The 14,057-nt window shown below is 41.8% G+C and overlaps 1 protein-coding gene across 3 annotated transcripts in view; it reads right to left on the reverse strand.

Moving 5' to 3' along the window:
* Nucleotides 1–758: 758 nt before the first annotated feature.
* LOC145788264 (myosin light chain kinase, smooth muscle-like) overlaps nt 759–14,057 on the reverse strand; it is a 39,294-nt gene continuing 25,995 nt past the window's right edge. For 2 of the 3 annotated variants that reach the window (XM_082600044.1, XM_082600046.1), the window contains 15 exons: nt 10,291–10,484; nt 9,806–9,959; nt 9,544–9,668; nt 9,223–9,332; nt 7,202–7,308; nt 5,822–5,909; nt 5,283–5,486; nt 4,801–4,921; nt 4,176–4,292; nt 3,122–3,225; nt 2,822–2,974; nt 2,625–2,748; nt 2,290–2,439; nt 1,760–1,920; nt 759–1,487 (listed from right to left, as the gene is read on the reverse strand). In XM_082600044.1, coding sequence (XP_082456170.1) covers nt 1,340–1,487; nt 1,760–1,920; nt 2,290–2,439; nt 2,625–2,748; nt 2,822–2,974; nt 3,122–3,225; nt 4,176–4,292; nt 4,801–4,921; nt 5,283–5,486; nt 5,822–5,909; nt 7,202–7,308; nt 9,223–9,332; nt 9,544–9,668; nt 9,806–9,959; nt 10,291–10,484 — 2,060 coding nt within the window. In that variant the 3' untranslated portion in view covers nt 759–1,339. The remainder of the gene's footprint in view (nt 1,488–1,759; nt 1,921–2,289; nt 2,440–2,624; nt 2,749–2,821; nt 2,975–3,121; nt 3,226–4,175; nt 4,293–4,800; nt 4,922–5,282; nt 5,487–5,821; nt 5,910–7,201; nt 7,309–9,222; nt 9,333–9,543; nt 9,669–9,805; nt 9,960–10,290; nt 10,485–14,057) is intronic. The other variant, XM_082600045.1, reaches the window with a different exon arrangement.

Here is a 14,057-nt window from a genome sequence, read left to right on the forward strand (position 1 = left end):
CGATCAGCGTCCGAATCGAAAACAAACTTTGCTTTAAAATGAACTTTTCATAGCGATTCAAAGTCATAAAAAAGAGGCGGAATCATTTAACACTATCATCGATAATAATCACATTGTCAACTCACCCGTGATAACGTCGAGTCGGTAGCTGCATCGCGCTTCACTACTTGCGTCACTACCTATGCAGATGTACTTGCCGACGTCATTTTTAGACACATCTTTGATGACGAGATAGCTCGTCACAATGACGTCCTCGCGGTCATTGTCATGTTGGTTGCTATGCACAATGACGTTAGGGTTGTCGTTTGGCTGTATGGGCGTCATTGCATCGGTAGAAGATTCACATAGGTTTGAAAAGTTTCCTTCTTTGTTTTTTTCACTTTTTTCATCTCTGAACCAAGCAACATCCGGGACCTTCGACTCAACTGCAGTGTTTCCATTCGTAGTTTTGAGGAAGTGTTTTAAACGTTTGTTTCGTTTCAAGGTTGGCAACATTTTGAAAGTGAAGACAGCTGTTTCTCCAACCTTTATGTAGCCAGAGGAGTCGTGGAAATGAATTGGAGAAGAAGAAGAAGAAGAAGAAGAAATGCAGCAAAGAGTGCAAGGGTCTGTTGAAAATATAAGAAATTAATTTCAAAGAAATTCATCCAGTGATCAAAATTAATTCATCAATGAAAAAAAAGGCAAAAAGTGTGTTGGGAAAACGATTCTAATTTGAGATCGTCGCAGCTTCTTTCAAATAAAGGCAGCGTTTTCTTAGTTGGCGCTTTATTGATAATTTGATTGTTTTTGTTAAAGCGGTAAAATCAATCACGTGATACAATCAACAAGCTATCGGGGAGAACGCGATTTGATGGGGTAGTTCAATATGTGATTGTGACGTAACAGAGCATTAGCAAGCATTTCATCAAAAGAAAGTCGTTCAAAAGTAAACAAGTAATTCGGTGGCATTGAAGCTTAGAGCACCATTTGCAAAGCAGGGCAGCACAGAAACAAAAATAATTTAAAATTTACAAATAAATCAACACCAATAGTAAAACACAACAAGTTGCAAACAATGCATTGCTGTTTGATGGCGCTGTGGAGCTTCCCACCGTGCCAGTGTGGCACCGGAATAAAAACGTATTGTGACGTCATAGAATAAACCAAGGGACTCTTCTCGTGGTGACGATTTGGGATGTGTTTGGGTGAATCATCATTTGTAGTCGATTGGACGTATTTAAACGTGGATTCAATGCAAAAAATCACGAAGTGCTGGTAAGGTCTCCTTGGAGGATCAGGCAGTGTGCGTGACGTCATTGCGGGTGTGCAAATAATTCTGTCGTCGGGTACGATGACGTCACAGACCTGGCGTGATGACGATGAGTTCCGCTGAATGCGAAGTCTCCCCCTCGCTATTGACGGCCTTGCATGTGTACTCCGCCTCGTCAGCCTCCGTTGCCTCAGTGATGAGGAGGATGCAAACATCATCGTCAGTGTAAGAGATCCTGGAGGAAAAGGTTGATGTTTAATTGAAGTGAGATGTACACTTCTTGGCGGCCACATGCGCTACCCTCAGGTAAAAATATGATTATCTGATGACCACTTGTGGGAGCAGACGATAGGAGTGAGGGTCAATCATTTGATACGCGACACGGTCCGTCAAACATTTGCACCATCTGGATCAATAGTTGATAAATTCAAACCCCTGAACTTTCTACTTTCAAACAACCCCACGTGACGTCACTTGATGACGTATGCAACAAAGATTTCAACTAACCGGAAATGACGTGATTCCCTGATGGGCTTGCCGTCTCGAAACCACATCACCTCAGGATCAGGGTTTCCCCTGATGACGCAACAAAATCTTGCTGCCGAACCCTCGACTATCTCCACGTCATCAAACATCTCGACGAATTCGGGTCTGTACTTGCTGGAAACCTGACGTAAAGGAAGATCACGTAACGAGCATTTATAACTTAGGATAGTTATGTTGTTTCAACGTTAACTTCACGAGCGGAGCAAAACATAAAATAAACAAAAGTTTTGAAAATAAAATATTGAAGCAATACCAATAAATTACTCATAATACTGACCCTAAGAGCAGGGTTGCCAGTTATGTTATCTCGGTCGCCTTTCTACCAGCAACTATGCCCAACCAAATTATTTCACCCTGTAAGGAGATTAACCGATTTTCTTTTAACAACCAGGCCGGGGATCAATTAGGATCGCATAATTTGAGAGCAAGCGCTTTACTCGCCGCGCCATCTCTCTGGATAGGTGGCACGGAGATGTGGAGGAAGCTCTCACCTCTTCTGTCTCCTTCTCTCTGACCAGCTGCGCCCTCAGCGCTGATAAGAATCCAGACTCTCGTTGCTGTCCATTGCTACCAGACACCGATGGGGCGAGCCGAGCCAGCGCCGTCAACCGACCCAAGGCCCGGACCGCGTTTCCAGTTTTCTAAACAAAAGGAAACTAACATTTGATCTGTGAAGTCAATAGAGTGAAACGATAATCCACATTCAGCCGTGTCCGTTTGTGACGCCATAATGCATACAAATAACAAAGCAAGACAACCTTTGACGACACAATGTCGACGAATCGCTTTGTTCAATCGGAAGATATAGATGCTGACATCATCTCACCTGCCACTTCCTCTTCGCAAGGAACCTCTTCAAGTTCTTTGTATCCAACTTGCTCTTTGTCATTTTGTTTGTATCTTTCTTCAGCCACCGGTGTTCCATCGCTTTGTCGACAGTGAACCTCACCCTGCGCAGATGCCACGTCATTGTTGCGTCAACACACGTGGGAATTGACGTCATACGCAGACGCTCGGGCTTACCTGAGTGACTTGACGAGCAACTTGGAGATGAAGTCTTTGGCGTCATCCGATATCTGGTCGAATGCTTCATCCTCAAAGTCCCATTGGACCGCCGTGATGTTGGAGAGAGTCTCCGAGTCCACATCACCGGAGAACGGGGAAAGTCCGGACAATCTGCGATAACGTCAGAATTTGTGACATCATAATGCATGAGAGGACCTCAGCATCGGCCATTGGTTGTTCTGTGCAACCACAGCTATTGCACTTTCTTGTGTGGTGTAAGATAAAGACGCGGTGCGCTTACACAAAGCAATGACTCACAGTATGTAGCAGATGACACCAACGCTCCACATGTCTGTTTGAAAGCTGATTGTGTCGTAATTGATGACCTCAGGGGCGACGAACTCCGGTGTTCCAAACATAACCTGCCGAGCAACGTAATGAGTAGGGCCATTTAAAGTCATTAAAGTCATATTTTTTTCTATGCATCAGTAAGTCGTGAAATCAATTTTAACGCAAAAACCGCATCCCTATGAGGTATATTAAGAAAGTTATGAAGTCATATAAAGTCATATTTTCCTAGTTAGGTCATAAATCAGCTTTTTAAGTTATATAGTCATATTTTTGAGTTATAAAGTCCTACCGTTGTATACTTTAAATAAAAAATACCAATTTAACGGTGAAGCAATTAAGCACTAAGAAAGTAAGGCAATTTCTGATTGAACGAAGGCAAATTGTAGGATTAGCCTACATAACACTTACAGTCACAAACCTATATTTTATGAGGTCACACATTGAGGTCAACTTAATACTCAAAATGGAAAGTTGTAGGCCTACGTACACCATCAAAGAGGCCCATGTTGATCTAAATGCCCTTGATTTCGGAAAAGATCCGCTTGAGCTCAAAAATTACATTAAAAAGCGATTGGACAAAAACGATGTGACACAAGTTATGGAGCTACAAAGACAAGACATTTTACCAGCGCTTTATGCAAAACTGCAGAAGTGTCAACCCACGTCAGCGTCTGTGGAGCGCTCATTTTCCTTACTAAAGTCATGTTTACGTCCAAATCGTAACTTCAAAGACTCTAACATTCCACACTACATGAAATTGTAGGCTACTACAACAGTGGTTTAAAATAAAAATGGATGTGTATTACTGTTATGTTGCGTATGTTTTACTCTTTAGTTCCGTGAGTGACGTTGTTTGCATGTAAAAATAAACGATTTTCACATAAAGTCATATAAAGTCATATTTTCCAAAAAATAAAGTCATATTATTGATTTTTTAAGGTCATATAAAAATGGCCCTAGTAATGAGTGATGACGTCGGAAAAACAATGATACGGGACAAAATCATAGGCCATATACGGACCCTGATTGGTTCGTTCGGGTTGAACTTCCTCGCCAATCCGAAGTCAATTAGCTTGATCTTCGTGCCGGTCTTGTTGATGCACATGATGTTTTCTGGCTTCAGGTCCAGATGGACGATCTGTGGAGGAGGAAGATGGTTACTTGGCATCACAAATGGGATGCTTTGTTTGTTTCTAATGGTCGTCGGACCACTGGACATGAGACTACTCAGCAAGTGCTTCAACTCAGCAAGTTCATTTCAGCTACACTGCCAAGTCAATAAATGAGATTTACGTGCTCACGTCGGACTTGATTGGTCATCGCTTGCTAAACTGAATTTGCTGACTTGTAACATGTCAAGTTTCGGCCTGCTCAGTTATTACTCGCTCAGTTTCATCATGTACTAACTTCAGCCACTTGCTCAAATGTTGCTAGTTCAGCTGTCACTTGCTCTACTGCGGTTTGCTCAGTACACAACTACCGACTTGTAGAAGACTCGTTTCTAACACGTGTGCCAGCATCATAACTCCGGTGATGTTGGCGAGAACGAAGATGAAAAAAACACCATGGTTACGTCATCCATCAGACATGAATACCAATTTACAATCAATCCTGACGTAATAAAATCACTTCACACAATGACGTACCGAGTTGTCATGCATGTACTTGACTCCGGCGCATATCTGCCGCATGTACTTGATGCAGGCAGCTTCTGTAAACTCAAAGTCCTCATCAATGACCCTCTCGAACAATTCTCCACCTGCCACCCTGGAGGAAGTCATCATCATATTTACTTCATGATCACTCAACCAATAGTAACGTCGAATAACCGCAATGAAAAGCAACACAATTACGTCAGTCAACAAATATTCCTCCAGCACAAAACCACAATTTGAAACTTTGCACCGGCCCCACGAACACCAGAAAAAGAAAAACCCCGAGTTCGATTCTACCCGCTGTCATCTTAATAACGTCACGTTTGCTGTGACGTGACAAATATCGGATAAGTCGTGCGGCAAAGTACAGCATGGCGACGTTGATGCAACGGTAACAAATGAAACTTAACGTTACAAAAACATGTCAGTAGCGATGAACAATGGAAAAAGCAATCCAATCAATGGCAACTCACAGGTCCATCACCATGGTAACCTCTCTTTCATGTTGATACGCATCAATGAGCTGGACAAGCTTCGGGTGACGCAATTGATTCATAATCTCGATCTCCATGGCGACGGCCTCCCTGTCCTTGGCCTTAAGCGCCCTCATTATCTTGGCGGCGTATTGCTTCCCGGTCTGTCGGTGGATGACGCGATGGACCTTCCCGAATCTTCCCCTGAGGAGAATACCGTTCAGTTGAAGCAATTTAATTTCTAAAACCTTAATGTTGGGGGGTTATTGATCCACCACAACTTCAGGTTCTCCTTAACTTTCCATGGAGTTAAATTTTTCTTTCAGCTAAAACGAAACATACAACGAAGCGGTATCTTATTGTAGCCTTGTAAATAATAATAGGCCAAGTTTTGGACAAAGCGATTGAAACATAAGCAGCTCTCAGTATGAACTTCAAGAAGAAGCTGTGAGTTCAATATGTAGCCACAAACACTTCTGCTTTCCAAACCGAAGTAACAACATAGGTGTCGGTGATAACTAAGTGGAGAAGTCACTCACTGCCCAAGCTTCTCCTTCGTTTCGTATTTGGAGGAGAACTTCACATTCTTAATAGCAACTGGCTCGTACTTGAAGAAGTCACCTTCGTCTGAAACGAAACGTCACCTTTCAACCCAATACAACAAATATTTTATCAAAATGAAAAGTTTTTGTGAAATAATGAAACTTCCTAAATAAATTCACCATCGCAGAACAAACGCATCGGGCGAATAATCATGAAATCTCTTTTGTGACAGTTCTAGCAACCAGCACTAACCGGAAGTGAAACAATATTCCATGTTCGGATATCCAGAAGCGTTTCAATGCAACATCTGATTGTAATAACAGGTCAACACAATTAATAAATTCTTTGTTTCTGTCTAATCGTAACAAACATAACAATCAGAATTGTTTAGGAAAGTTGCAGACAAAACAAACTAATAATCTCTTTATGAGCTAACACTGCAGCATTGTTTCGCATTACACCATGAAGTATCTGCTTGCATCCTAAGCCCTACAACATAGCTTCAACCCAGATATTCTGAAAGACCAACGTTTAGAATTCTGTCATTCCCGCGTAACCTCAAGTTGATCAGAGTTCGACATTAATCCCGGATTGCAAACCTGTCAACTCCATTGTGCTGTCCGCTCGCGCTAACATTGCTCTACTACGTCATAACAAGGTTAAGTTAATTCTAATTGTCGTCATCAAAACACGGTTGCCTTTCCGCGAGAACATCGCCCAATAACCTGGCCCTGGTTTTGCCATTAGAGAATCAAGAAGGATACCAATGTTATCAGTTCTATCGCCTCGCTATAGATAGAAAGTTGTCCCTCAGATTGACGTCTGATTGATGTTTTATAACGTTGAAGCACGACGCAGAAATGGCAAAAAGCGTCGCTTATCTATGCACTGTCATTGTTGCACCAGTTTGACGTCATGCTAGGTGACATCATCAGCTTGGTCGATGGTGTTTTCCCATGAGTGATCGTAGGATGAACACTGAACAGTTTGAAAACAAACTACAGTGGACGTTTCTATGAGGAAGCACGACTCAATGTCATCCATGTCTTCATTTGTTGGTTTCTTGTGCGCCGTGGCGTATTTCTTATGCACCGTGGTAACCATAAAATATACTGTGGTGTCATAAAGTTTGCATTGGAGATGGGAATTTAGATGGGAGTGTTTAACTCGGCACATTGTTGACACTTTAGAATAAGACGAAATAGCTTCTCCGTGTTTCCTGCAAGTTACCCACCTGGGTGTAAATGTCCGACTCCAATTCTATGTGCTTTTATGTTGGTGCAATATTACATAGAAATGGAAAAATAATATTTGAAATTAATTCAAAGCATGATGTCATCTTTCAAACGTCAATCGTCGCCGCGTGCGTCGCTTACCTTCATCATCGGTTGACTCGTTTCCATTCTCCACCACCGCTAGGTAGCGCACGGGATCGGACTCCTTGCCAGGTTTGCTGAGTCCGTGTTTATTCTTCGCTGACACTCTGTTACGTCACAAGTGATTGAGCGACAAGAAGAGTCAACATCACTTGAACCACGCAAACCATGCATTTACATCAGCATGCTAAAAAAATTGTAAACAAAAACAGACACAACTCAGCAGCAACGCTACATTTAACATTACAAAAAAAAACAATAAGCGAACGTTTTCGGCTAGTCATACATTATGATGATACATTATGATACATGATGATGATGATAATATGATGATACATTATATGATAATAATATGATGATAGATAATATGATGATACATTATATGATAATATGATGATACATTATGATGATACAGCCTTTTCATGTGTATAAGAGTCATTTCAAAGTTGAACACCCTCACCTCTGAGATTTGTTTTATTTTTTGGACATTTTGAAGATACAAAGAAAGGATTAAGAATGCATTTTAAATTTCTTCTCTATCTTATTTGGTTTTCGTGTAATCGCGTATTGAAAATTTGCATTTTCACCACTAGTGGCGCCATTGCGCACTTCGGTATTTTACAAAATTGGCCTCAAATCTACATTCCTGACTTCAATATTCTGAACAAAATGTCTAATTGCATGTTTTTGGAGACAAGGATTTTAAAAATGAGACCTGTGTAAGTGGTCTTTAAAATAACTTGGGGCACCCAACTACAAATGCCCAAAATTTTTTCATGATTCAACATTTTTCGTCCGGCAATTTGCAATAGGCTTAGAAATGCCTGATCTCACTGTGAATACAATATCTTTTAAGGATGTTTTTTTTTACATAATGAGGAATGTTACTTTTAAGATTACCGTACCCCTATTATTGGTATCTTTTTAATATCTGTGTGTATCACATCACTTCCAAAGTGCCAGCTGTTATGCATGCAGTGTATTTGATCTTTGATGATTATGATTAGCTTCGATGATGCTACTGTATATATTGCTGTGTAGAACAAGGTAAACGATAATGGTTGAAAATGCCAGTAAATGATACTAAGCTCACATGAGAATCAACAGAACATTGAGCAAAGCACTGCAAAAAACTGAAAAGATTACAGCCAACATTGAGAAAGCCCCAGCAGTTATAAGTCTATTACTTATTCATAGTAACAATTCAATGAATCTAAAGTGTTGTTGTAAATCTATAAAAGATGCTTTTCATTGCCACTTTTCTCGCTCTTAATATTTTAGCAGTGATTGAAATAATGAGATTACTAGGTACATTATGATATGGGAGGGATTTCTTAGTACATAAGATGCTGATTTCTTAAAAATCTAACTCCAGTTGAACTTGATTTGATGAGATTTTCTAGAATACTGACTGCTACTTTTAAGTATGCACATTGCACATCCTCAGTATGGGCTGGGTAAATTATATTGAGATGGAGAAAAATGTTACTGAGTGGGATTTCCAAGAGGTGGTCACAATACCAGCATGAAATTTTGTCGATTGGCCAATTAGAGAATTTCGTTAGCTATATCAACAGAGCTCCTATTTTTCACACCATTCAAAGTCAAAAGTGCAGTAACCGATACTGTCAGATCTTTTGTGAGAAATGTAATTGAGGTTTTTAAACAAACATTTTAACATAGACTATGGTGGCACATGTGCAGACAGAAACACAAAGTTGGCCCAATGGCCCATGGAAGTAAGATTGCTACCAGCAGCAACTTTCGACTTGTAGGTCATTAGGCATTTGCGTTGGAAAGCAATATTGAAGCAAATCTATCTGCCAAGTTGTCTTCATCGTGATCGAAAGCAGTTGATCCACGGGCCACACTTTGGGCATCCCGAGCTAAATAATTCCACATAAATCTTAATTATCTTATGACTTACGAGTGGTAGATAATACTGGTCACTCGTAGACTCATAAGACAATCGGCAAGTAGCTTGTGCTTACAAATCAACGTGGCATCATCTGATTGGATACCTGAACTTATAAGATGCGTTCTGCTCCAGTGAATTGACGGTATGCGATGTGCTATTGGTTGAAGCGACTTCGCTCCAGCAAACTCGGTCACTTCCGGCGGGATCAGGAATCTACAATAAGAAACATACTTGACGCACAATGTTCTCGCTATTTTGACATAAGTAGGTCGACTTCACAAGTTCACAACAACCACAAGCCACGACCCTTGATAGACGTGGTCTTTCCACTCGCGGTATTGCTTCTCAGCAGGCTATGGGTTCATAACAATGAGGTCATCAATGTAAATATTATTCAATTGAGGTAACAAGATGACTTCCGCACCTGCATTATCTCCAACAGATATCCCGTGATGGTGCTCCCTCCGTCGTAACCGCTCCCGTACCAGGAAACTACCAACCCCTGACCGCTCATTTCCCCAAACGGTTGTCCAGGAGGGTCAGGAACATCTGGAGAACAAGACAAATATTTAGAACAACACGTTTATTGTTGTTATGACACAGCGTCAAGCAATAAAACGGATCATGCATCGATGCTTCTGCAGCGGATGAATTAGTTGACAGGATGACTTGCACTAAGAACTCACCCACTACGGCCACGCTGGTGGAGAACTGGTCCACCCCTGCAGGATTCGACACTTGTAGGGTGTAACACCCCGAATCGTCACGTTCGCTCTTTGGTATCGTCAGCGATGACGTATTCAATGACGTCTCAATCTGGCATTGCTGGCTGTTCTTGATCTACGAGTGACATCATATATGACAGTTGGAAATAGTGTAGACATCATGTAAAAGTATCCCCCCTCCCAATTGAATAGTTTTAATTTTTATGGAGGAAATATTTACCAGGGTGTATTTTTGGGGGGATATTTTCCAGAGGAATAGTTACCTACATTTTAGACAAACAGAAGACAACGAAACTCAAATATTAACAGTATTGCGGGGATAGGCTACATATAACAGTTGCCATACAAAAGGTGGCAAAACACAAACTCTCGAATTTTGTCTAGCACAGAAAATCAATAGAAAGAAGTTACAGTAATATCCCTCAATCATGTCAATGGGAGCTTGCCTCGTCTCGGCCCTTCCTCCACATCACTTTCAAGGGAGGGGTTCCCCCTAAGGCACAACATAGATTGATGGGATTCCCCCTAACCACAACCGCATCACTTGGGCCTTCTTTAACAGAAGCCGGAACTCCATTGGGGGATTTCTTCAGATTTTCTTTTTTGAGAAACTTTGGCTTCTGCTCCTCCACTGCTGGTTCTGCCAAAAGAGGAAGTTAGTTCAAAAACTCATTTAAATTTGTATTTCAAAACGAAAGAAATGCCATGAACGGGAGAAAATTTGAGGTTTGGCAGAATGTTTAATTATTCTTTTGTTTTCGTTTTTGTTTTTTTGGGGGGGGGGGGATGGGTGGGAAAACGTTAAATCTGTTTATGTTACTTGTCTGTACGTATTTGTGGCGTAAAATTATCGAACAAGTTGAATATAATTAGACTTCAGTTTGTTTTTATTTCTAATTATCACAACGAAGACAATACATGCCAAACATAGCAGACGTCTGGAAAAGGAAAAAGCGATATGATACATACGCTAACAGTATAAGATGTGCATTAAGTAAGATGTGTGATGGGAAAACCACATTAATCTTGTGGCAGCAGGTTGTCCATTTCGTCACAATGCACGTTCTGTGTGCGTCACAGTTCTTTAAAGCAATTATTTCGTCGCATGACAAGCTGCTCTCCAGCACCCTCAACAGAGCACACTTCTTCCCATTCTTCAGAGCGACAGTTCAGTTTGGGCCGAGAACATTTCGCTGCAAGCGATTGTTCACTCTCATGTCAACATTGTACATCTCCAGCTCCTTGCACATAATTTACGACAACTTTGTGCGCTATTGTTAACCTCCATATTGATCGCCAATAGGAACAAGCATTGAACCTCAGCCCATGAGCCACACTGAGTCATCGAAGAGTTTCTCTCTTTCCTAACCTGACGACCAGACAGTGCGCAGGTGCAACTATGTTTCTAACGCCGAGTCTGAATTTACCAACTTGTAGCTGGCGTCACTGTCTCGCTGTCTCTACTTCATCATGTTCTTATTGCTTTGCATTTTGGTTGCCGTGCAAACTTCAGACATTAATCTTCCTACACCATCAGCCAACCCTGTTTTAGACCTGACCGTCGTATACATACATCGCCCACTGTAAGTGACGTCGCCTGTTTCATTCCGGACACGTTAATGAAGTGAAGTCATTTGGCAGACACAGTATCCCAGCACCATACACTGGACGAGTACATGTGCCTACCAAAATGTACTGACACATTTATTAGCACACATCACTTGCATCTTACCTGGCACATATTTCTGTAGGCTGGCATGCAGGGCATCCCCTGCCGTCCATGACCGCATCTTTCTGTTGTATCGTTCCAATCGTGATGCTTTGAGGTTCTCAGAACATGGCTCTGAATGAAGAGTCTGAGATCGAGGTCTGGAGTGATTAAATGCAGAGATGGAGCTTGTTGACATGACTTCATCTCCAGCATTTGATCGTTGGAGAAAAAGAGAGGTAGCAGAGAGCCTCCGGGGTAGTGATGTCAGGTTGGAATTCGACCTTTGCCACATGGGAGAAGTTGATCCATTTAATGGGAAATTACTCGGCAAAATTGTAACTTTGTCAGCCATCTGCAAAGATTGGAATTCATTTACGGACGCAGATTCAAAGAGCACTCTTTTATATTGCAACACAGACGGTTTCGTGGCTTTGACAAACCAATCTCCGGCTCTCTTCTGAAAGTCTAATTGCTTGTTGCAGACTCGGCAAACCCACACGCCCTCTTGTGGCGGGGCTTCCTCCTCAACAGCCTTCGTGAAGCTTTTTATTTTTCTTGCTAATCGTGAGGCCAGAAAGGAAATTCCACCTTTCTTGTCCAAACCTTCATAAGGTGGTATAGATGTTCCTATAATGACATCATCGTTACTTAGCGACGATACCTTGGTGACATCATCAGCACTATAAATGGGAGTTGCGTCATACAGTCGCACTCTTCGCTTTTGTCGAGTTCTTTTTCTCCTTTTTCTCCATTTCTTCTGACGATTTCCTAGACGCATATTCCGAGCAAAGCTATTATTCCAAGCAGCAAAGAACTCCGGTCTTTTTCTGGAGTTATTCAACCAATATTTCGTCAGGAAATTGGCACATCTCGTAGTATCATCGCTATCTACGTCACCAATGATGGCGTCACTGCCGATATTTGATGACGACAACTGGCTGGTCTCCTCAAAGGAGTCGTCTTCAATATTGAAAGATTGAAAATTGAAACATTCCGTTTTATCTTCACCGGAGTCATCGTTCTTAGACGCAATGACGCTTGCTGTTTCATATCCGTCTGTCAATTCTTCTGTGTTGACATCTAATGTTGAGTTTTGTTCATTTGCTTGATGGCCATCATTCTTATGGTCTGTTGTATTGAAACTCTCCAAGTTTACGTCGTCACTTTCTTCTTTGTTAACATCATCGGTGATGTCACTACTTTGTGCTTGAGAATGGTCGCCATTGATTATCGGATCACAAACAAAAGATGAAGTCTTTTCTATAGACTTGGCTTCGGTGGAATGAAAAGATTTTATAAACAACGATTTCCCGATGAGAGGAAGCAACTTGGAATACTGTATTCCTCTTATCATGGCTGCAACGACTTTCGGTTTATCTTTCTTCCCAGATAAGGAGCCGTCTAAGGGGTAACTTGATAAGTCCCGAGATGATGTTTCGAATGATGGCTGAAGCTTGGTCAATACTTTAGTGGGGGTACTTGTGGTCAGATCTTGCTGGACATGCTTCTCATTCGCGGATGTAGTTTCATCTTTGAGTTCTTGAGACGAGTTGGAAGATTTCTTTGAAGGGACCATCACCCCGGCAAGAGTGAGGAATCGTCGTTTCACATCGGCGGACGTCTCAAGTTTGCTCTCCAAACCTTTTTCAGGAGTGGATGAAGGAGTTGAAGATTTCGGAGGCTTGAATAAGGTGGGTTGTTGGAAAATTGAGTCTTCATGGCATAGTGAGTCATTTTGTTCAGAAAGCAACTTCACGTTTTCGTCAAGTACATAATCAAGTGGCTCTGCAGTATTCGTGAGTGGACTGCAAGTTGCTGAAGTTCTCACATCATTACTGATGACATCACTGTCGACAGTACAATACAAAAAGTCGTCAGAATGCTCGAATACGTCAGAATTGTGGTTAGATTGTTCAATAAATAGAGGCGAGTGCACTGACGATTGCGGAAAATCCTCTTCATATGACTTGGTGATATTACCTTCCTCATCACTTCTCCAGACATTGAAAGGTAACTCTAATGCATTTCTTTCTTGAAATCCTTCCACTGACGTCAACGGTGTACGATTCGCGTCACTTTCACTGCACTCGCTTCCTGCGTCATTTGCGGTGGACGAACTCGACCAAGTCTGGTCATCTACATCACTTGACATCATCTCAAAATCACCGTTCGATTGCTTCGTCGACAGACTGTCACGTGAATGATGGATAACTTCGCAAGTCGACGCTTGATTATCCAAAAGGGGATTTTCCGTTGAGGTGCTGATCTTCCTTGGAACTCGACAAGACTTGCAGATGAGATGTCTACAGACACGACACCGCCATTTCGTCTTCCGCAAGATGGCGGAACTGGGTAGGCTTGTCAGGCAACGCGCGCATTGTAAACCGCTTCTTTTTTTTAAGGGGGCGTCAGCAATTAGAGCTCCATGGCGTCGCTCTCTGACCAAGTCAATTCCAAGCGTCGCAATCCTCTCTTTCTCCTGATCCCGCAGCATCCGATCCC

Source organism: Aplidium turbinatum, chromosome 2, assembly GCF_918807975.1.
Source record: "Aplidium turbinatum chromosome 2, kaAplTurb1.1, whole genome shotgun sequence".
NCBI lineage: Eukaryota > Metazoa > Chordata > Ascidiacea > Aplousobranchia > Polyclinidae > Aplidium > Aplidium turbinatum.